The 24,986-nt window shown below is 39.6% G+C and overlaps 1 protein-coding gene across 1 annotated transcript in view; it reads left to right on the top strand.

Annotated features, from left to right (window-relative positions):
• The first annotated feature begins 1,203 nt into the window (after positions 1-1,203).
• Positions 1,204-24,986, top strand: part of LOC133118033 (VPS10 domain-containing receptor SorCS1-like) — a 125,030-nt gene continuing 101,247 nt past the window's right edge. Inside the window, exon 1 of the mRNA XM_061227643.1 lies at positions 1,204-1,272. Within this exon, the coding sequence (XP_061083627.1) occupies positions 1,243-1,272 (30 nt within the window). The 5' untranslated portion in view covers positions 1,204-1,242. The remainder of the gene's footprint in view (positions 1,273-24,986) is intronic.

Here is a 24,986-nt window from a genome sequence, read left to right as displayed (position 1 = left end):
TCAACACTGAATGGTATGCAGTACTGTGCAACGTATATCTTTCCTTCCCAAAGTTGTTTTTGTGATCAATTCTATTCTTTTGAAATAAAACTTGTTTTATATATTCGACTGTAAACACCATCGACATAAATGCAAGATCACACTTCAGAGGGAAAGAGAAAAATGGATCTGTACCTACGGCAACTGCAGCTCAAGTTAAGAGACAGGCTGATAAAATATTAATTCGGTGTTTTTTTTTTTTAAATACAAAGGCCCAAGAAATCTCTCTATCTTTCCTCGAGATTCGACCGAGCTCCTCCCCCTGGTGGTGCCTCAACTGATCAAATGCTTCAACTTGAATCGCTTCACAGAAAATCACTTTTGGATAACAGGGTAACTTACAAGGAGTCAGACAACGGCATATTTCATAACAAACCTGGAAAAACGCGGAAAAATATTTTATATTAATTAAGGCTGTGTATTTCTACGCTAACGGCAATGGGGAACGGATTCGGCATTCGTCCCTTCTGGAACGCTGCACTTTGGCTCTGGGTTCTGATCTCTGCTTCTGTCCTTCGTGGTGCAAATTCAGAGATAACTTGCAGATCATGCCAGCCCGCGGTGGCTAAACCGCTTCCTCGGGAATTAGTAGGGGCTTATAAAATGGATACGGGCGAATCTGCAACAGGATCCGGAGAGGAACTTATCAGACATGGGAACGGGGCAGCTGGAAATTATCCTGAAACTGACGGGACTCACCGCCTAGACTGTGCATCACAGTCCCTCGATTGTGTTTCAGACCAAAATCAAGGGGATACAAGTCATCATTTATCTCGGAAACTGAATTCTGGGCATTTAAAACAAACCTTCAGCCGAGGGCAGTCTAGCGCAATAGAAGTGCCGATACGCGAAGAGGAACTTTCAAAAATCTCAAATCTCAAAAATAAAAAAGGTGGCTTAACCGCAAAGACAGTTATCACCCCAGTCGTTCCAGAGGAAACGATTCATGATAACAGCTCATGTAGTCAAAGAAGCAGTCGGAAACTTAGAAAAGAAACTAAGCCCACTTTAAAGCAAATCGGGGCTTCCCAGACTTCGGGTAGCCGACGAGAGCGCAGCGCCTCGTTAGCCGGACGCAGATTCACTCGGTCTGCATTTAGGGGCAACAACGATGAAAGACGCACAGCCAATTCAAGACAGGACGAGTTGAAATTGACCAGTTCCACCTTCGCTTTGACGGGGGATTCTGCGCACAACCAAGCCATGGTGCACTGGTCTGGGCAAAATAGCAGCGTAAGTGAAAACGTACCCATGAATGCAACACAGATTTCTGAACGCATGTCTCGCATGTACAAAACGTTGTGCAATACCAATATTAATATTTTAAAATATATTTCAAGTTTTTTCCATTAGGCTATTCAAGTGCAATGGACAGAGTACGCTTTGTTATTACTGTCTACGACCGGACTCTGTGGCACACACTGAGTTTAGAACGAGTGGTGCTCTCATTAATAATTCATTGTCGTGTAGTTGGAGAATTGGGCGTAGGCATACTTTTGCCTTCCAGTTCTGCCGCAGTTCGTCCATTATCTGATTCGGACGGTTCCATTAATGATGTTTCAGGACAACAGGTAAGGAGCTTGAACTGCTGTGCTGCAAATACAGCAGTCTGAATGACCTCATCTCCTCCTGAGTGTCCCACGTGCTGAGAGAAACACGGGTTCAATGTCACAAATAGACAGGAACAATCTAGTGGGTCACTGTCACAGAGAGAGAGAGAGAGAGAGAGAGAGAGAGAGAGAGAGAGAGAGAGAGAGAGAGACTTAGAATGAGCCTTGAGTAAGTTATCTGTGTGTTGTCTGCATCTTTTGTCTATCCCTTATCTACTGTATAATGTGTACCAACTCAAAGAATATTTCACAGCATATATAAAAACAAGGATTATTGTACTCACATTTCAGCGTTACCTGTAGAGCTCTAACCGACATCACTATCACTGTGAACACATACATTTTATCTCTGTATTCACCTGACCCCTGAGGTTCTCAGCATCTAATGGTTTCTCTCAGACTGGACCTTTGGGGTGTTTCATTTTCTCCGCTCTGTGAGAAATTGCAATCTTACACTCGGAGAATGTGAAGCACAAAACACCATTTGCCGTTTCTGTGACGGCCGCCTTCAATAGGTACCGTGTAAATGTGTTCCAAGTACCATTGTAAAATACCATGTCCAGGTCGCTGTGCTCTCCAGTCAGCCGGGACAGTAATGCTAAACTGAATATCACACCTCTTACTGTGAAAAGTGCACTACAGGTGCTTACTAAATCAGACAAAAGCAGCAGTAATTGATTCCACTGCTGCTTTGGAACTAAAAAAATTGAAATGAAATAAATAAAACGGTCCTTTTCTAGCCTCTGGTTTTTTTCTGGGAGTGATTTAAATAGAATTGATGCAGCCCTCTTTGTAAAAGACTCATCTTCTCTCGTCTGAAATCCACTGAAACATCATAATGCTGCAATGCTTCACATAAGTGCTAATGGTGTGAAAAAAAGGTGATTAATGATAAAAAAAACTCGTGCTTTTCCCTTTCTCCTCAGTCGCAGTGAACCCTGTGAAAACACAGACAAAGCTCATTTTCACATTTTCTGAGAAATGAAGTATTCTCAACAATAATCTTTTAAACACAACTTAAATAAATGTAGTAAAGTGAAGCAGCCATTGATTTCGAATAAGCAGCAGAGATTTAAAATCATGCCTTGAGGTGTTGTAATCCGAGATGTTTCCTGGGAAAAGACAAGTGACAAATGGGAAATAATCTTTGCTTGTTTTTTAATCATGCGGACATTACTTCTGGTCATAATTTCATTAACTAAGTGATTAATACATTGATGTATTATCCAACATCAGATTTGCATCATAAAGCATATAGCAATGAAATGTAAATGAATATTTGTGGGGACAGTAGGGACTTGGGTGAATAGTCTGCTGGAACTCAAACAGTGATGTTGGCATGTACTTCCTTCTCCTGTCAGACTCGGGCAGAACGCTGTTTTGCGGAGTGCTGATTTTAGTATGTACGGCAGTAGGTTCATTTAGCAGACATAAGAGTCCCTTGGGTGATAAGCATGTCATACGACACGCAGTCATACTGTACTATGGCCGTTGCAGCCTTTCTTTCTGTTCCTTCTTGGTGCTTCATGACATGCATGGATGCCGCAGTGTAAGCCCTCCACTGCTTTCGCTGACGGACACTTCTGTAGATACTAGGAATGGCAAATTATTTTGAAATATATCAAAGCATGAAGATGAACTTGATGATACAGAGAAATCTATCTGGCTGTCGATGTAAGAAAGCTCACCCCATTCTTATGGTAATGTGTATTCATAAGAATAAAGACTGGATTTTACTGTATTTATGACTTCATTATACTCTTTATGATAAAGAATTCCATGCAAGTAGGGTTCAACATGACTTATTATAACTATTGTAACACATCATTAATATGCATTATGCTGTTATTCTGTACAATCACTATTTACATTACCTTCATTTGCATACCCACAGTCTAATGTGCATCAGAACTGCAGCAAATAAAAGCAAATGCAATTTTATATGAGCCTGAGAAGCAGCGATGATCAAATGCTTTATAGCACTACTTACATAATAAATAAATAAGCAACAGTGGTTATGCCCAACTTTTTTGCTTACTGTTTATTTCAGTTTTGTTGTGATAATGCAGGTGCTTAGGACGATCAAACTTGCTTACATTTGCTGTGAGATTATACCGCAAAGCCATCTGCACAGAATGCATTATAGCAGATGGTGCTTGCTAGCTAAGAATTTATCATACGTGCTAAACATCGTTCTGTCCTCACCTCCACTCCACTTAGCCATGAAAAGGAACGGCACTGTATATGGACAAACAGATAGGGATTGATTAATGTGGATTAAAAAAGCTGTTTCTTTTTTTAATTCATCATGAGGGAGCATGCCAAATAATAAATAGCCCTCATGAATAGTAAGCATGAGACAGCAAACTGCTCTATAGTGTTTGGCTAACGTTCAGTGTCAGTGTTGTTGTAGCTCGTTAATTTAGGGGCGATGATGTAGTTTATTACAGAACCCCAAGTTTCCTCCCGAGAACACAATACGTAAGAGCAGGCTATTAGTCCTACTCACTAAGACAGCGTCGTCTTGAATCCTTACCTTACTCGGCACTTTTACAAGGAACAAGATTAAGAAATCACCTTCTGAATTCCACAGCCGATCTAACAATAGTCCCCTGCTGCGAGCATTCAATTTGAATGGGACGGCATTCAGTTTGAGTATTGATGTACTGTACAGAAACCCAGCAAGGGCAGGCCAATGGCTCATCATACCTTAAAAGCCTTGCCCCACCACTTTTTAATAGTCACGGCCTGCACATATGCACTGTATGTGCCAGGCAACAACTTGATTTATACTTCATCAGCTTATGCATAATTAATACACTCACGACTCCCGCAGTCTCAGTCTCTTCAAATCTGACTAATTTTAAATTGCTTTTGATTCTGGTTCAATGCATGGATTAGCAAACACGACTGATTAAAGTACAATTTACACAAAAGACAAGGCAGGGTCTGTTTTAATGTATTCAATAGTCGTTGCATTAAGGACAGCCAGAAGTCAACATCCCAGGAGAGCAGTAGGTTGTTAGAGTCTATGCCAGGTTTGGGTACTTGTGGAAGTGCACGCAAGCTGAAATGTATATTCCAAAACCTCAATTTTCTGAAAATATATGCCATGTTTAAAAAAAATCTGTAATATGATTTATCAGTATTATATATAGTAGCAGGGCGGCACGGATGGTGCAGTGGGTAGCACTGCCGCCTCACAGCAAGGAGGTCCTGGGTTCGAATCCCCGTCGGCCGGGGCCTCTCTGTGCAGAGTTTGCATGTTCTCCCCGTGTCTGCGTGGGTTTCCTCCGAGTACTCTGGTTTCCTCCCACAGTCCAAAGACATGCAGGTTAGGCTGATTGGAGAGTCTAAATTGCCCGTAGGTATGAGTGTGTGAGTGAATGGTGTGTGTGCTCTGCGATGGACTGGCGACCTGTCCAGGGTGTATTCCTGCCTTTCGCCCAATGTATGCTGGGATAGGCTCCAGCCCCCTGCAACCCTGATTAGGATAAGCGGGTTCAGATAATGGATGGATGGATATATAGTAGCAATTCTCTGTATGTTCCAAAATCATTTTCCTTTATGCAAAAAACAATGACATTAGTTGCATTTTAATAAAATTATATGGTGCTTTAATGCTCTCCAAAAATGTATAAATGCATACTAAGCAAAGCATAAGGCTATGAAGAGAAACTTGAGTGGTTTGTTAGAGACATATGCAGTTGGAGTGAAGTACTTGCAGTAAATCAACTCCTCTCTCTATGCCAGTAATTGAGATAACACAATTTGTTTCCAAAAGTTTTGCCTGTCCATGAGTTCTGTTTATTTAATCACATATTCATCTTCCACAGCAGGCATTCATGGACAGTATGCAACAATTTCATAAACTCAACAGGCACAAGGATGAAAGATGTAGCCAAGCCAACTGATATGCAGGACTAGAATAACCTTTTCCGCTAACACTTTATAATAAGGTTCCATGAATTGGCATTAACTAATATAGTTGTTAACTAACTACTACTGTGATGTTGATTTGTACAGCTCTATTAATTAATTTGTACATCATTAATTCATGCCTGGTGGTATTGTGGTAGCCACAGTAAGATCCGCACAGCCGTTGGGCCCTTGAGCAAGGCCCTTAACCCTGCATTGCTCCAGGGGAGGATTGTCTCCTATTTAGTCTAATCAACTGTACGTCGCTCTGGATAAGAGCGTCTGCCAAATGCCATTAATGTAATGTAATGTTACATTAGTTATTGCCAAATCATATAGGAATGAGAAAAATCATTAACATATTTGTTACTGGTTAACTAATAAGTTAATCCTATGGTTTGCTCATGTATAATTATCATGTAACAAATACGTCAATTGTTAACAAATGCAATAACTACAATACATGCAATAACAAATGGAATTAATGCAATAAAGTTAATTTCATGCTTAATTAATGTATTTGTCAATCTTCAGTTCATGTTAACAACTACATTAGTTAATGCCAATTTGTGAACCTTGTAAAGCGTGACTGTTTTTCCTTTTTTATAAACACTGCTTCCCACACCATACATACTGTAAAATACACTATAACTTACTGCACCACCTACTAAAAAAGACATTTACATATACATAATGTACATTTAAGTAATGGGCCTTCCCTGTAAAAGAAAAGGGTAATTCCTTAACCCTGCTGTTGAATTATGAATGTTCAGATAAGCAATGGGCTTTTTTCCGGCATGTTCTGTTCTGATTCTCTGAGAGAAAGCTAAATGGCATTGCACTGTATAGGAGCGACCAGGAGCCCGGGCTGTTGAAACTGTCAGGGCTTGTCAGCCGGGACCTTTCCTCATTGTGATCTGAGATTAATGGCAGCTGGTGAGGATGATGGAGTGGATGACATTTAGCATTTAGAGGTGTGAGTGTACTGGCTGTGTGCCCTTGAAGCCAGTCCTGACCCCTGAAAGGCGCAGTGCAGTGCAAACAAAAAAGAGAAGGTTTTTCAGTGGCCTTAAGGGACAGTGGTACAAAACACTGGTGTTAGAATCCAGTCCTGGGGGCCAGCAGGGTCTGCAGGTTAAACTCCAGTCCTGGAGGGTCACAGTTCCTCCTGGTATAGTATAACTCTAAGGAATAGGTAACGTCAGCTCAGGAGGTATGAGTGGTCGTCTGGCAGTCGGAGGTTGCTGGTTTGATCTCTGGCCCTGGGTGTGTCGAAGTGTCCCTAAGCAAGACACCCAAACTCCCGACGAATTGGTTGGTGCCTTGCATGGTAGCCAGTCACTGTGTGTGTGTATGTGCGTGGGTGAATCAATTTTAAAGTGCTTTGGATAAAAGCGTGTTATAAATGCAGTCCATTTACCAGAATACCTGGAAGTAGGGCTGGGAATTAACCCATAATAAACAATTATTTATAATTATTCATAATGTTAATAATCATCTTCATTTCCTTTCTGTGGTCATGTGATTTGTTCACATGGAAGTTGCTGATGTGTGGATGTCATATCAACACCCAGGAGATTTTCTTTCTTGGAGATTCACGTGATCTTGTTTGGATGTATATCACATCAGGTATGATGAAAAAAATGGCAAAAAGCTGATACACCATATGAAGGTTAGAGCGCTTAATTTTACACCGGTGTTATTTTATTTATTTCTCATGCTCATACATCCTGTGAAAAGACTGAATGCTACAATGAATGTATCTTACCAACAACAAGTAGCTAACTGTCCATCTTGCCTACATGAGATATAGCCAATATCCTAGTCATCATAGAACTCCATTGTTGTCCAAAAGATTATGAAAACAAGACAGACTTTGCTTAGGTCAGTGTAATTCATCATTACGATGAAGCTGGGATTTGTAATTTATGCAGAAACAACTTTATGAAGTGACAGTGACTGCTTTTTCAATATGTGGAAAGTAGTTCAATTTCCCCATCAAATTGAACAGTTTGGTCCATTTTGAAGTAAATTTAACAGAAACTACAGGCCATGTTTCTTGTGATTATAGGTTGTGTTTTCTGAGAATATGTCTGAACTGTATTCAATAACTTTAGCTCACAATTTCAATGGCTTTCTGGTTGAGCACTAAATGGAGTATGAGAATGTCCGTATTGAGAGCCAGACAGAGGCATTGTAGGTTTTGTTTCTTCATATTGACAATCAGAGAAATCTATAAATAATCAAGCCTGCCTTATCCTTTAAATACATTCGATAATTGTCAATGCGGTTTAAACAATAATGACTAATGGAAGTATAATTTCAGGTAGGGTGACCATATATTGGATTTTGAAAAATGGGGGCAGGGGCAGGTACTAAGCAATTTTGTTCATTTATACATGGTCTATAGCATGAGCAAAATCTAACCAGACATTTTTAGGAATTTAGAAATTCTGTCTGGATGGATGTTTTCAGTCCCAAAAGAGAGAATGTCTGGGAAAAAGAGGTCAGCCTATTAATTTCAAACCTACAGGCTTGGATTTTTTTTTTTGCTTGAACCTTTAGAGATTGCACATTACGTTTTTTAATGTTTACCATCCAACTTTTGAATGTTATGCCATAGTTCACACTGTTTATTGTTCATGTTCCAAATAAAAATAGTGAAACTGATTGATTCCTGCCAAAATTATTGTGATATGATATTTTGTCCAAATAACCTAGCCTTAGCCTGCAGGTTTAACTCTAGTTCTGGGGGGCTATTTTGTCTGCAGGTTTAACTCCAGCTCTGGGTGGCCACAGTGCCTGCAGGTTTATCTCCACTCATGGAGTGCCACAGTGCCTGCAGGTTTTACTCCAGTCTTGGAGGGCCACAGTGCCTTCAGGTTTAACTCCAGTCTTGGAGGGTCACAGTGTCTGCAGGTTTATCTCCAGTTGTATAGGGCCACAGTGCCTGCAGTTTAACTCTAGTCTTGGAGGGCCACAGTGCCTGCAGGTTTTACTCCAGTCTTGGAGGGCCACAGTGCCTGCAGGTTTTACTCCAGTGTTGGAGGGCCACAGTGCCTGCAGGTTTCACTCCAGTCTTGGAGGGCCACAGTGCCTGCAGGTCTCTCAGGGCATTTCAGCAGTGACTCATGTAGAGTCATTGATTGGCTAAAGAGCCCACACTTGTTCTCAAGGCCTTAGCTGGGTGCTGATTGAAAGGAAAGCCTGTGGACACTGCAGCCCTCCAGGACTAGAGTTCAGAAAAAAAACCCTTTATGCAAAGGCATTTAAGGCCAACCCCTGCAGATGAATGTTAGCCTTAATCTTTAAAGCATCGAGGTTTGTTCTGGCCTCCTTTTGATGAAATGTCTCCCGCCCCCCCCCCCCCCCCCCCCCCTCTTTGTGTGAGCGAAATTGCTGTCGGTGTTGTACATATCGGCCATGTCATCAAATCAGCGAGGTGAGATAGGAGGTACAATATTACCTGGGTAATGCATGTAAAACTATTATATTGCTCAACGCTTGGCATACGGACAGAATTCATAAGGTTGGCGAAGACCCTCCACTTAGCCCTGCCGCAAGTCACCTGCTCTCAATCTCAGGAAGGGAAATGAGTCAGGACTCACAGTGTATACACATTAGCGGCTTTTCTTGAGCACGGCTACTTTTCGCGGCTCAGATTGACAGCGCTGATAGCCGGCACGGCTGAAGGACGGTGGTCTCTTTAGCGGAGAAAGTCTCATCTGCCAGCCGATCGGGAGCAGAGGAGTCTGGGCATTTCTAAGAGCGACATGCCAGAAATTGAACGGCGACCAATCTGTAACCCTAAGCAAGGTGGAGGAGAGCGCATATAAAAACGCCATTTTCAATAGCGGGCCGCATTGACTGGGGAACAGATGAGATGCACCTGGAGTTAATTGAGTGGGTCAGGGATTGGGCGAAGCACCGCCGTCAGGAACGTGGGTATCCGCTGCCATTCATTTTCAATACCCGCCGCCGTGGCGGGCATCATTGTCCCAGGATTTATGTAATGAAACGAGCGCTCTGCCGAAAATTGTTTTTCCCCAGGTTAGGCGACAATAGAATATCCCTTTATTTATATGGGCTGACATGAATCCGTCGCACACATTTTCCTTTATCCTAATCTTTTCCCTTCATCTTTCCTTTTCTTGGACCCATCACATTTACGTTATACGGGGTCACAGCAACCTATTTACAGCAACTGCGGGCGATACTGTATAATATAAATGAGTAAAGTAATATGTAATAAAAACTAGAATGTTATAATAAAACATTCTCTCTTCCATTAGGGTTCCCATTAGGTGAATTTAAGAATGTCAGGACAGAAGCAACAGAGTCTATTCTTTATTTTTTTTAAAACCCAAATACGTCAATTTGCATAAATACTTTTTTTAAGCATCTCATTATATTTTCTCGGCCAATGAGAGGACTTAAGAGACTGTGCTGGAGGACGAGAGTGGCAGACGTGAGAAAGCCCTCGGGGGATTGGGGGAGAAGCAATCAATCTTACACGGGTAATTGACATTCCTTCAGGGTGTTATTAAACTTCCTGCTATTCTCCCCTGTTGCAGCTTGAGTGACTGGCTGTGGGCTGCCTGCAGAAGGATGGCTGAAATCTAGAGCTACTGGGAAATGGTTTACGACACAGCAGGGTAAAACTGAAGCAAATCACTGTAATACACTCAAATTCCAGTACATTAGGAAACAGGCTGAGGACTGGCCCCATGCCATTCCGCTCTATTGTGTCATTACAGTAGCTGTTCTCGTGTTATTCCGCAACTGAGTAAAAAATTGTTTCAGTATTGGGCAGATACCATCGGTAAATACCATTACAGCAATATACGCACAACTGTGTGCAAATTTAGTGACTGTTCAGTGATAAGGTCGCATCTTTGTAAATGTAAAAACACAGTTGTAGTGAAGTTATGATTACGGTATGCAGAGTTTCTATGGAACTGTCACAGGCTGTTTAACTGGCCTAGCCTGGCAGGGAGATGTGGCACTTCCGGGTCTCACACCGTTGTTTGACTCATGGAGAGGGAGAGTGCCCAGACCAACCCAAAATAAGTAATGAAGAATTTTTACCCTTCCCACTTGGGGGTTCTAGGCAAAAAAAACGAACCAACACAATAAAGTAAAATAAATTCACTGGGGAAACAAATGAGCAACAGCTCTTCAGCTTGCAGGCGGGGCTGAGACAATCCGCGTCTCCACCGGACCGAATCTCACAGGAACCCTTTTCAAGTTCTGGTTTGCCAGCTCTGGTCGCCTTGTGGTCCCATCTTTACGAGCACCAGGTTGTTGGGCTGCACGTTCACGCCTTATTCTCTTTTCTGGTTTCTCAGTGGTGGAATGACCTGCCAACCACTGTCAGAAAGGCAGAATCCCTCATATTTCAACACAGATATTAAACGCACCTTTGTCCTCCAACCTGATTTACACCGACCCACCCCCCACCACAATATATCTCTTTAATACCCTTCAAAAACCTGCACTTATGGTGTATATATTTTTTTGGTTTATGGCTGTGCTTCGCTATTTATGGATTTGATGAGTTTCACTTGTTAAAGAACTTATGTAATTGTAAATCGCTTTGGATTAAATGCCTAAAATATTAATGTAAATGCAAGTATAATGTGAAATATCCTTCTTGGAGTTTTTTCAGAGTATTTACAGTTAAAGCATGCATACAAAGTACATGGGCAATACATATACAGTGGGGTCCAAAAGTCTGGGACCATTAAAGCTGGACACACCCAATACTATGAATAAAATTTTTTCAAAGATTCAATTTTTCACTCAAATTGTTGTACTGATAATATAATTAATTTTGAAAAAGTTCGTATTAAATTAGAAACAAATGCAAAATAGAACCATTTTCACTCGTGGTCTCAGACTTTTGGACCCCACTGTACATTACAAAAACAGCTAAGCAAGTTGCCTATCTGTGGATCTATGAGAAGGCCAATCAATTATCTACTTTCTGGAGTTCACAGTATAGTCAGCTGTGAGCTAACAGATTGAGGTAAAGCAGTATTAATATTAAATGAGGATTCCAAAAAAAAGATTCCCTGGAAAGCAACATCAAACAGTTGCCGTGACAGACACACACCTTGCAAATGCAAGGAATAGCAAGTCCAGGTGTGCATAAATATTATAAATAAATCATGACAAAAATGACAGTATGAATGTCAGCGCTTTGGAGATATGGGTGGTGGGAGATCAGGGTCCTTTGTGCTATTGTTTTTTCATAATTTGTTTTAAATCTAATGTCACTCATCACACAAATGTAGACCTTACATTGCTGTCCTGCACGAGTATCAGAAAGGATCACCCACCATATTACTTATAAAGGTTTAATAATAGAATGCTGAAAAGTGATAATCTGGCAGTACCTGTAGAAGGGCAGGATATTTTATTTTTATAGGGGAAATTCCATCACTTTTTATGAAGTAAAATGCTTTTATAACTTCTGCCGGAGGCTTGGGGTGGTTGGAGGTTGGTTTGGATTTCAAACTCACGCCCCCAAAATGAATTCCTGGCTACACCACTGGCTTCTGCGGTTAACGCGACCTGCCATTTCTCCTTGTCAGTGCCTCTGCAGTTACCAGCCAGCCATTTGTCTCCATTAAAGCCCAAATTAGAGTTTGCTAAATGATACATCTTGGATGAGCCCTAGCCTTAAGGCGCTGGCAGCTCTGGCCTGTTCCCACCTCTGCCGAATTAGGCCTTCGTGTCTGTGACATCAGCGCTGAGTAATTAAAGCTGTCCTTTCCTCTGTCATATTTACCCATAAGGCTTCAGTTCTCTGCCACAATATCGCTGCATATTATTAAGTGCTTGTGGAATAATAATCGCATTAGCGGTTGTTATGCAGGCCTAATTTACATGTAAAACAATTCAGGAAGTGCGGGAGGTGAGATGAGTTGGAAGAAGTACACTGCATCAGGCATGCCTCATTAATGTTTCAGGTGTTGCAGTTAGGGGCTAGGAACAGGTATAATTAGGTTATCTTCTAAACACAGAATACTCTCAGAGTGCTAGCTAGGTGCTAGTTATGAGGCCAGTTCAGTGAATTGTTTTGACATTGCTTTGCATTCTAACATGCTTGATAACGGTCTTTAGTGTCTTACGGATAACACTTCAGTGTGCCTTTCAAAGGGCTATTTACAAAGCTTCAACCCATATACCTTTTTAGAGCAGTGATATTTACATTATATACACAAATCTCACAGCAATGAAGTTTTTTTTTTTTTTACCTCCATTGTTTTGCTGTTTTTAACCTTTGTGTACAGAATGAATGTGTGCATCATTTCTGCTGTCTAATAAAGCTAAATTACAATAAAGCATTGCAGTTCACAGTGTTTATTGATGTCACCATGTACACGTCTGTTCTGTATTTACTGTAAACATCTTGATTATTTTTTTTGTACAGTGGCATTTGTCTCTTTGGGGAGTTGACTGACAACATTGAGGTGAGAAGCGTAGGAGTAGAAATATCATGGAGATGGATGGAATAGTTTTCCTATCTTCCAGGCTTCTACACAAATGGAAGGTGCTCTTGATTGCAGAAAACAATTTCATATCAAACGATGAGGGTAATCTAATCTCTTCCTGCAGGGTATAGCCATGTCTCTTTGACCCAGTGTTGGGCCTGACCTCAATTGGATTTTGCATGATTTAACAGGATCCATCCTGGACTTGGGGTCAATGTACCATTCTGTTTCAGCACTTTAGTAACCACAGCAACCTTGCTGGTAATGACATCACTCCCAGCAGGACAATTGGAGGTGTTATTTTGCATTGTTTGCTAAATTGAATGGTTTTAAATGATGTACTGGATATTCTATAACTTTTAGCAGTCTGTTTGTAATCTGGCCATGTTAAATGTTGGTGAGGCAGTGTGTTTATAGAATCAAACACATAGACATCAGTGTGTACAGCATTGTTCTGCTTTCATTTTGCTAGATAATCTAGAGGTAGACGGATTTACATTCAGGAACCACAAATTAACAACAAACACAAACTAAAAAGCCTGAGCAATTTCATATGTCTGTGTTAACTGGAGTATGTTATGTGTAACTCAGTCATTAAGGTTAACAGCTAATGAATAGAAGACTTTAAGGCACATGCAAATATAATCGTTCTCGCTGTGCTGCAGCTGGTATCAAAACCCCAAACTGTGAAGTACCCAAGGCAGTAAGTTGTCTAGTTTCTATCATGCCGAAACTCTGACACTTAATTGATGAGTTTACAGAACTGTATTATGAGTCCCTGAACACAATAATGTTGATTTTCCACTGTGATTTTTAAGCCTCACTAGTCTAACATTAAACAGTTTGTACTTTGTTTGTAAAAGTCGAGATTTACTGTTAAGATACCCTTGGAAATAGCCCGAAGACTCGTATAGCACACAGGTTAATACCTGCAGTGTAGATTGGGCTCCTGTTGGCAGAAAGTTTATGAATTCTGAGATTTTGCGAATTGCCGGAGGTCGCAAGCATTCAGGATGTGCGATAAATTGTCAGCAACCTGAGCGTGGGCGGTTAGAACAACAACACAGCACGTTCATAAATAATACAATTAAATTCAGCATCTAAATCTGTGAACTCAGCCTGGGTACTCAAGCCATGGTAAAACGGAGTGTTCCCGCAATGCTAACTTGTAAAGCAGAGATTTCATGGTGCCGGCCACCAACTTGACTGACATTCCTCACCAAAGACTTCCTGATGCATTCAGCATAATCAGCGAACAGAAGTAACATTTGTTTTTATTGGAGATAACTCCCCCATGTCAATATTAGGAAGTGCTGTGCCATCTTTGATAACTTGACAGACAGATATTGCAGAATAGATGTATAGCGTTTGATCCTGCTTGACTGAGCTCTACAGCCAATGTGCAAAAGGCTTGTAAAAACATACAAGAAACACATATGGAGTATTCAGAAAATATAAAATACATGTGTGTTGCAGAACTGGCATATACAGTATAATTCTTACATGAATTCACTATGTTGACACATAAGGCACTTGACAATCCTTTGTCAAGTGTCACTATATACAAATGAAGCCATAATCATGTCAAAATAAATGTTTTCTGTACATGGGTTAAAGTAAAACATACTAATCAACATACTACATGATTCTTACAAACCTTTTGCATATAGGAGGGCTCTGAAGAGTTACCAGAATGAAAACGGTGACATATGGCATGGAGAAGACAGAAGACATTTAGAGCTTTAGAATTGAGTATGTATAATAGTCCTCAGTGTTCATGCATTTCCATAGAGACAGACAGAACACTCTTTATTTTTCCTGGTTGATTACACAAACAAAACAGATTAAACAATGTTGAACTTGTTGTAAAAAGCCACCCATTTTCATTTTAATAGCCATCAACAAACATATTTTTTGAAGGAAGCATTTTCAAATAAGATCTTAGTTTGCAAATTAACCTTTATTCATTAATTTCAATATCTCTTAGCCATTCTATTTTTAAGTCCTTCGAATGATCTTTCAAATTTGACTTTTAATGCTCTTGAAATTAACACAATGAATCACGGAGGCATGTTATTCTCTCTACGGAAATAGACAAGTCGGAAAATGCTATGACTGTCATGAAAATTGGAATATTTTATATTTTTACTGCTCCCAGAAAAACAAGTTAATTCACCACAAAATCTGGGAGCAGTAGTTGCTGTGTGAACATTTCCAATTTTCACACAGTACCCCTGTCCAGCACCTGCATGGCTTCTTTCTTTTGGTATTTATGAAGCATAATCTTTTTAACCTTATGAGAAATAAGAAACAATGGGTTTCAGGCAAGAACCACTCATATGAACAGATTTGTTCTTAAGCTGCTTGTATGAGCAATTTAAGAAAACGTGGCACATTCATCAATTTTCTCATATTTATAATTTTTTTCTGTGGTAGGAACAATATTTTGAGGGGTCTCGACCAGTCCTATGAATCATGTAAACATGGATTCCATCCATTTCCGATGGTGTGCTTTGCAATGCAGACCCTCGCATCAAACTTTCAAATTAGACGCTGCAGATCAAATATGAATCAGCAACTGCATTGCTTATTTGTTGCCTCAAATGTTTTCTGAAACGTATTTGAGTGGACTGTTTAGGAAGAATTCAATGAACAGTCTGCCAAATGATTGTGTTTTGGCAAAAAAAAACCAATGATCTATGTCAGGTTTAGAGATGTAGACATCATCTCCCCCACCCCCCCACCCCCCATTTTTTTGTGGGTTTGTTATTTTATTAGGCCATTGGAAACCATGTGGAATTCATTCTGTATGAGTTTGTATGGTATCTATATTTGTCTTTGGAAATATCTGTTTAAACATGTCCAATATTGAAAGAGCATTTTCGCTACCACGGGATGCTAAGCACCGCTGGTTGGTGCTCTGTCTCTTTTAGGGTGGGAATGCTCAGTGCCGCGTCCTTTCATTTCCTGGCATTCTGAGCGCAACCGTACCGTGAGCCTTGTTTTTCCTTTGCACTTTTTCTAAGCCCTCGTCTGAGTACACCCTGAGTGCCTCTGCCTTCAGAAATCGTGCGACAGCGCCCTGTAGAAATGGTATTATATCGCACCTAATGAGTTTCCCTCTCGCCTGTAGGCTGCATACTGAAAAGCCCGTTTGACTCTTCGGGAGATCCTATTGTCATATTTCTCTGCTGAAAAAACTCAGACAGAATCGCACCTGAAGCGAGTTCCTCACACGGAGGATCCTTCAGAGACCGGAGTGCCGAGAGTGATATCAGAGAAGGAAAAAACATTGTATGCCACGATTGTTCTTTCTCCATTTAATGTTTTCTACCGGAAACTTCCAGGTTGTTCTGGGGCCTCCTGGACGACACAAGTCTAATACGCATATCACATTTTTAAACAGGATCAGCTTGCATGCTGGTTCTTGCCTTTCCCTTCATTCACACCTCATCACAGAACCATAAGGGCAGTTTACAGCGGTTGCCCTTTTTATGATATAATGCCTAATTGTAAGGGACACAGGATCTTTTTTGCCATGTAGGGCTGGGTTTGAGGGGCAGAGCTCGATCTGAAAGGAAAGCACCCCCCTGAAACCATTCGCATGTAATACCATCTCTTCAAATTGCATTTCACTCCCTGCACACGCACACTATAATTTCATTCCACTTGAGATGAATACATCATGCATTCATCTATCTATACGACAGCAAGCCCGGGACCAAACTGAACTAGTTGAGCTGGATTTGCCTTTTTTACTTCATAACCCCTTTATACCCCCCTACCCATCTCTGCTGTAAAGTCCAGCTATGCAAGCTTGACCAGCTTGGAAATTGAGGCTGGTCATAAGCTGGGTATGAGCTGATCAACCAGCTCGTGATGGTAGCTTGAACTGGTCAACCAGCTACCAGCTGTTTCAGTAACCTAGCCTGAGCAGTTTTTTTCAGCAGGGATATCCTTTCCTGTTTAATAGCATTATGACAGAATTGATGATATACTGTACTAGTACATCAAGCACACAATCTCACAATAGAGGGCTAGGCTGAAAAAGTTGGCAGATGATGTTTATCAAGCAAGCCGAGAGATAGCTAACGTAAATAAACAAATTACAGCTGGTAATGCATTCCTTTCGCTAAAGTGTTGGAGATATTGCTTATGCTTGCCGTTTCAACATGCGTACGTCTTCCTCCACTGGTCAGGAAAAACAAGGCAGAAAATGAGCAAGTCATCATTTACACTTCTCACACACAGGAGGACAGTCAGCCTCAGAAACTAGATATACTGAAACATTTTTAAAATGTTGTTTACACAAAAAATATTTTTTGTCAGTTCTTCGGCACACACTTAGCAAGGCTTCCCAAAGTGCAGCCACTGAGAAATAGAGATGGGATGACCTTAACAATAAAAAAAGCAGACTTTTGTGGATAGTTGTCTGCCCTCTGATAAAAGTAATAAAAACGTTTCACAAGTTAAATCCAATAGGGGACCTTGCGGCTTAAAACAAAAAGATTCAGGTTCAGGTCAAGGTCAAATGTTACCTCCGGTCCAGTTGTGCCCATGCCTTGTTGGCATGTGTCACCCTTCACTCGGTAACATTATACCCATGCAGTGAATGGCCAGATCTTTTGCCAAGACCATCCTTCCCCAAACTAATGCGTCAGCATTTTTTTAATTAAAGTGGTGAAAGTTTTAAAGAAAATTCAATTCCGTTTAACCCAAGGGTTCACGCAATAAGCTCTGCTCCTTGTTAAAGTTAAAATTAGAGAAAAAAAAAACAAATGCCATCCATCCTTGATGTTTGGGAAATCTGAATTTGTTTGGACCAGAATTTTTAATAACGCTACTCTCTATGGTGTCTTAATAAGTGTTAGATGCCAGTCCGAAGAGAGATATGCTATTAATAGCAATGCTATTATTTTTAGATCTGTCTACTCACTGCTGGAGTAATATCAACATGAAAGTATAAGGTAATGTACAAACAAAATATAAATACAGAAATATATTTATAAGTCAGATGATCCATTTTACTTTACAGCAGAGATGCATTTCACAACAACACTGAATTAGATTAAACACACTTGATTGGTCCCTATTTACTCTAAATGCATTTAAATGCTCTAGCAAAAATAAGTTTCCCTGGATTGAAATTGTTTTTTGTTTCATCACTTCAATGCAATTTATTTCTATGTGGTTCAAACTTACATGAAATTAATTTTAGCTTCTACATTTAACATTTAATTTTGAAAATTAAGTATTTATATTTTTGTAACTATTTTAGCAGATTTAAATTATATAAGTTTGATTCCATTTTCAAGCTTCACTTAGTAGATACTCGCAAGCCAAGACTGGACAACCTTAAAGTCTTGGAAAATATACACTGTAAATCACAGACAGACAGACACACACACACACACACACACACACACACACACACACACACACACACACACACACACACACACACACACACAGTACTGCTTTACCTTTTCAGAGAAAAACTTAGTTGCAACCATTCTATGTTAATTCTTATAGTTAAATATTGCAGTTATATTAAGTGGAAAAACAATTATTCTTATAAGAATTGACATCTGAAGTTATACTCCATTTTATGTCAATAAACATGCAATAAACATATTGCTATGCTAAATCCTGTACCAAATTTGAATATAAATGTGTTGTGTGGGGGTTCTTTTGACCCTCTGTAACTGTATAAGATATAAGACAATATACAACCATTTTTATTTTTATCTCAGATTTCTTTGTGGATGACTTTCACTTACTGTACTTTAGACTCTAAAATGAGATATTTCTCACATATGTTTTTGGCCAGTGGAGGGCTGTGTAGAACATGTGCAGAGACAGAGGAATTCTTATGGACATCCACATTTTATGGTGCAATGGTGCTCAGTAGCACAGTCAACAAAAAGACGTGAAGTTTCCAGAGATCTTTGGAGAAGGCAATATGGTAATTATAGTTCTACTTCTTCAGTATCGCTCACTATGACTCGAGTGATAGATGCTTACATTTATAAAGGATAGTCACTGTGTCTTTCCTGCTGTTGGACCTTTCCAGAATCCCCTCATTCGCAGACTAGGAGCAGTTGTCCAGTTGTTTGAGGAGTATGACACTGAATACATCCAAATGATCAATAGATCTGAATCACTGGACATTTATGGATGTCTGAGACCGCATTTTACATACACTTCCATCCACTGAGCATGAGCTTCCTCCATATTTTAGTCATCACATTTTTTGTCCACAATAAACAGTATTATTCACATTTTTAGGAAGTATTTTTGAATGATTTATTTCTTTATTATCAATTCTATCAATGTCTCAATATGCCACTGCAATACTGTGCTGTATATAGAGCCAGAGCAGGGTTGTATTTTATAAATGCATTCAACTGAGTACACTGCTCTGCATATTTTGAACAAGGCTAGCAGATTCCTACAGTTTACAATGCTGAAATAGTCTAGACTCTCCTGCTCAACTGTTTAAAGGGCCTTATCCATAGTGACATTGTGCTTGTTTGTAGTGGTCTGTAATTCATTTTGGGGAAAAAAGCCAAATACATTCAAAAACACTTGTTTAGCACTTAAAGAAAATAGCCTATAAAAGGCCTAATGTACTTTATTCTGAGTGGTCATAGCTGATATAGTCCAGTGCAAGTGCTCATGGTTTGAATAATTGTCATTAATCATACCATATCTGTCATGACTTGGAAGTGTTGAAAACATTGCCATAAGTATGACTTATGCCGGAGATCTCTGATTAGCATTTAATGTTGTTTACTGTGGAACTCTCCATCAGGGCCTTATTTAACAAGACATTGTCATATGAGATTGTGTCTCCGTTGTGAGAGGGTTAAACACAATTGGTAGAAAATAAAAACACTAAAATGTAGAGAACATAATCCCAGGGAGGGGTTAAGTGATTTCTGTCAGTTTGTGAGTAGGCAGCATTACATTTTATTATGCATGCTTTCACTATACAAATTCTAATTCGTTTTTCAATTATATCACACTACGCTCTAATATTCAGAAGAAATGTTCTGTCAGTCATCAAAGATCATGTTTGATAAAAAAAGCTGAATAAATGAAGAATAATTATTATGTTTTAAGACACAAGGGTCACTGGGGAATGTTAAAAAATGTTTTAGACAACTTCACTATTTTTATGGGATTGACATTGGTATGTGACTTTGTTCCAGTTTTATTATTTTAGCATAATTGTAAAGCGGGGTTAATATTTACTCATATTGCTATCTAAATGAGTTTGTGTCTGTATTTGTACTGCAATTACTTTTAGTTAGTCAAGTTAAACTGCACTGAATTGACATCATTCAGGACTGATAGTTTTTGCCTGTGCACTGTGAAACCTTAATGAATTAATGATTCAGCCAAATATTTTAATAGCAAGACAGAATTATATTTTGACATATTTAATGATAACGAACAAACCAATTAACCACAACAAATGATGTGTGAGGGATGATAATTTGTGGAAGAAAATTACACACTTCAGCTAATAAACTTATGCCTTCAGGCTGAAAACAAATACTGGGAATGTTACTGAGAATTTCCAAGCCCTACATTTACTTAAAAAAAAAAAAAAAAGTACATTTAAATTGAATAGTTCAAAGCTACATCTAAAGATAAATGTGATGACATCACCAATCAAGGGTGTTTCCCTACTGCAGCGATCAGAAACTCACGGTCCTCGAGGGCCGAGAACTGCTGGTTCTTCACCCTCCCTTTACCGGGGAGTCTGAAGACAGACTGACCAATCATTAGCTCTAAATACCCAGGATAAAAGAGACCCAGGGCTGGACTTGGAGTAGAGGGCCAGAGTTGTTGATCCCTGCGCAACAGGAATCGTTGTGCAATTGTGTAATAACATGGGGTGAATTCAGGTAATTTGGGACACTTCAGTTTCTGCCTTCACTCAGAAACTACATTTACACAGAAGTGTCCCAAACGACCTGAATTCACCCTAAAGTATTAGTCAACCCCAATGACATTCAGCCAACTTGGCAATCAATATAATTTGCAACATTGAGGTCGGCATCAATATATTTGAAGGCCTTTTGACCGAAATGACAGTATTTCCACTTGGTCCCACTTAGTGGTGCGAACAATGAAAACTCTAGGCGCCTGACATTTCACTCCTGTAGACTTCTGCCCCAACCCCACGGCACAGTCATTCACTGCAGCGGGAGCCCGAGGCTGTCTGGCTCTCATTCTGTTCTTTTCTCTCTTTCTTCTCATCCCTGCTGAGAACACTGGTGTGTCAGGAGCGAATAAAAACAGATGCACAGCTTGATTTCTTACACGGTATGTAGCATAACCTGCAGTAGACCGTCGTGACTCCAGAACCACTGTTATCTACAGCAAATCACTAACAGAGTGTGGGTGTTCTTTATCGAACAGTATACAACTCGCTGTTCAGCAACCTGAACAAAAATGTTTTTTTTATTCCATAAGTATTGTTCATGCTACTCTCTGTAAAGTTAAATCTTAGCTGGGGGCAGAGAAAGTTTAGTTTCTTCTAATTGTACAAGGCAGATCACAAGGTATCACAATCATATCATGAGAAATTATGCTTTCTGTGTAACCCGTCTGAAAGTGTGGCTGAATCCACTTCACTGAGTGGTATTCTTCCATATTTAGAAAAGGCAAAAAAAAAAAAAAAAGTGAACCATTAGCACTTCTTTATGGAAGCTGAATGAATGATCAATAGCTGAATGAATGATCTATCCTTGGGATGGTTCCATACAGTATATTGTTTTTGAAAAACAGGCATATACACTCAGTGAGAACTTTATTAGGTATTTATTACACTTATTTGATTTAGACTTATTGGTCTACGAGTGTTATCGCTTATCTACTGAGTGGTTTGACATAATGTGTGTTCAGACATGCTTTTCTACATACCATTGTTGTCAACAACACGCAGAACTGCTGCTCACTGGATGTTTTTAGTTTTTTGCACCATTTTCTGCAAACTCTAGAGACTGTTGTGCATAGAAATCACAGGAGATCAGCAGTTTCTGAGATACTCAAACCACCCTGTCTGGCACCAACAATTATTCTACAGCCAAAGTCACATCACATTTCTTCCCCAGTCTGACATTTGATATGAAAAACAGCTGAACCTCTTGACCACGTCTGCATGCTTTTAAGCATTTAGTTGCTGCCACATGATTGACTGATTAAATATTTGCATTAACAAGCCAGTGTACAGGTCTACCTAATACATTTCTCAGAGTGTATGTACAAAAATATTTCTGTTTTCGTATCTTTTCACAATTAATGGCATATTTATAGAATATGAGAGTGTTTTTATTTAATGTAACTACATTACAGTATGAATGTATGTGCTGATGTTTTTAGTCTGTATTGGTATTTTGTTTTTGCCAGTTTGGAAAAGCAACACATTTTAATCAGTATGGAACTTGGCTAACTGTTAGGTTAGTCAAGGTAAAAGTCATGAAAATGTTGGTTAAAATGAAGTCCAGGTGCTGATTGTGTTCCAAGCCATTGAACATAAGACAATACTGAACTTGGCGGGGGTGCAGTTTGAGTTTGCTGTGCACCTGCAGAGAGATTCAAATGACCTTCACCACTGCATGTAATCTGCAGCTACAGACTGCTTGTGAAATTTAGTGGTGGTCTAGTTACAGTCATCATCATCATCATCATCATTCACCCCAACAGTAAATCCATTTTAAATTCTCAATTAGCACGAGGTCTACCTAATAAATTGCTCACCGAGTGTATTTTTACACCTCTTATGGCCTGCTCGTTTTCTTATATACAGACCACTGTGAGCTGAAACGTATTTGCGTCCTTATTGCTCTTCTTGTATATAACCCGGAGTGTAGACTTTAGCGTTTAAATGAGTTGCCCCAGAAAAGTTATGGGAAAGTAAAATAAAAACTCTTTGTATTTTTTTTCCCATTGTAACATTAGAAATCTCTCATTAAGTAGTGTACTGTTTAAGACAGTGTAAGGAGCAGACTTTTGAAAATAATTAGTCTCTGTGGAGTGAGGATGAGCTAGTGCGACCTTTTTCCTTCTACTTCTGGCGAGCAAGGCTTTGTTCTCTCTTTATCACAAAGAGCATAGATTGAGCCACATAATAACATCTTCCTTTTGTGTATGTTCTGGGAATTAGTATGCATACAAGCTGAGGAAATGATAACAAAAAACATTTTTAACTTCTTGTATTAGCACGTCGATGAGCTGACTGAAATACAGACACTTTTATTCCAAAAACCAATTGCTTATTCATATAGGGTTCACTCATTCCTTGCTGAGAAGAATAGGCATTGTTGTGAGGTTTATTGGTGAGTCATGGTATTTTTATGGTCACTGTGCTGGCCTGTGAGAACCCACGGAGCTCACTCATTGGCTACGATGATAGATTTCTGGCCAGCGTATGCTCATTATGGCTAGTAAGGGTATCATGTCCATTGGCTAACATGTAGAAACATCCCTTTTACAACCTTTTAATACTGATACTGTAGATACATATTACCTGAACTTAGGTAAGGTGTTACCTGCGTTATCAGAATATCCCGTTTATAATTAAAATAAATGCAATGGAACTTTAGTGCTGTGGTCACTGTTGCCGAGATACAATTTCACACTTGCATGCAAGATCGATGTCCGCTTCATAAAAATATACTGCATTCTAAAATGTACATGCGTATACTGTAGGTATGTTCTTAGCTCAAGATACATTACAATCTTCATCAAGTCTTCCATGTCTGTTCTCAGTAGCCCAGCAGGTGTGACTCTGAAAATACACCTTGGCACAACATCACAATTGGCACGGGCAACACGTTGATCTCCTGCAACATGAAATGAGGTTTCAGTAATATTCAGTTAACTCCACAGTTTCTATAATTAAATGCGCCCATACTGTTCAGTAAGGCCCCTCCATGAGAAAAGCTGAAAGATAAACTGTCGTTTCATCAGGTCTTTTCCAGATATGACCTTGACGATTATAATACCTATGCTTCACTATCTGAAGAGTTGTCACACTGTCTGGAAGTCAGAAGCTAATGGGAAGCACCTCACACAATGTAAATTATAGTTTCTTTTCTTTTGCCCACGCCGACAGTTTTGGGCATGCAGCTGAAGTGTTATTTTAATGAGTCTGCCTTTAAATTTGATAAACAGAGGAATATAATTACCAAGTTTTCACATTTTATTCATGATTGAATTGCCTAGTAATTATGATGAGCATTTATGAAGTTAAAATTCTTTGTTGGCAATGACATATACACTCAGTGAGCACTTTATTCGGTAGACCTGGACCTGTACACCAGCTGGTTAAAGCTAATATGTAATCAGCCAATTATGTGTCAGCGACTAAATACATAAAAGTATGCAGACGTGGTCAAGAGGTTTTTCAGACCAAATGTCAGAATAGGGAAGACATGTAATCTAAGTGTCTTTGAATGTGGAATGATTGTTGGTGCCAGACAGGGTCGTTTGAGTATCTCAGAACTGGCTGATCTCCTGGGATTTTCAGGCACAACAGCCTCTATAGAGTTTTCGGAAAATGGTGCGAAAAACATAAAACATCCAGCAAGCAGTCAAAAACATGTTGTTAATGAGAGAGTCAGTTGAGAAGGTCCAGACTGGTCGAAGCTGACAGGAAGGTGGCAGTAATGCAAATATAACCATGCATTACAACAGTGGTATGCAGAATAGCATCTCTGAACACACAACGTGTCAAACCTCTAAGTGGATAGACTACAGCAGCAGAAGACCGATATGTCTAATAAATACCTAATAAAGTGCTCACTGAGTGTAGATACTTGCATAAATAAATATGAATGCATATCTGTATACAGTGAAGTTAAATTGTCACACACACATATCAACTGCTCGCAGCTACTAGTTG

The sequence above is a fragment of the Conger conger genome, chromosome 18 (assembly GCF_963514075.1).
Source record: "Conger conger chromosome 18, fConCon1.1, whole genome shotgun sequence".
Lineage (NCBI taxonomy): Eukaryota > Metazoa > Chordata > Actinopteri > Anguilliformes > Congridae > Conger > Conger conger.
This window is presented reverse-complemented; position numbering and strand designations above follow the sequence as displayed.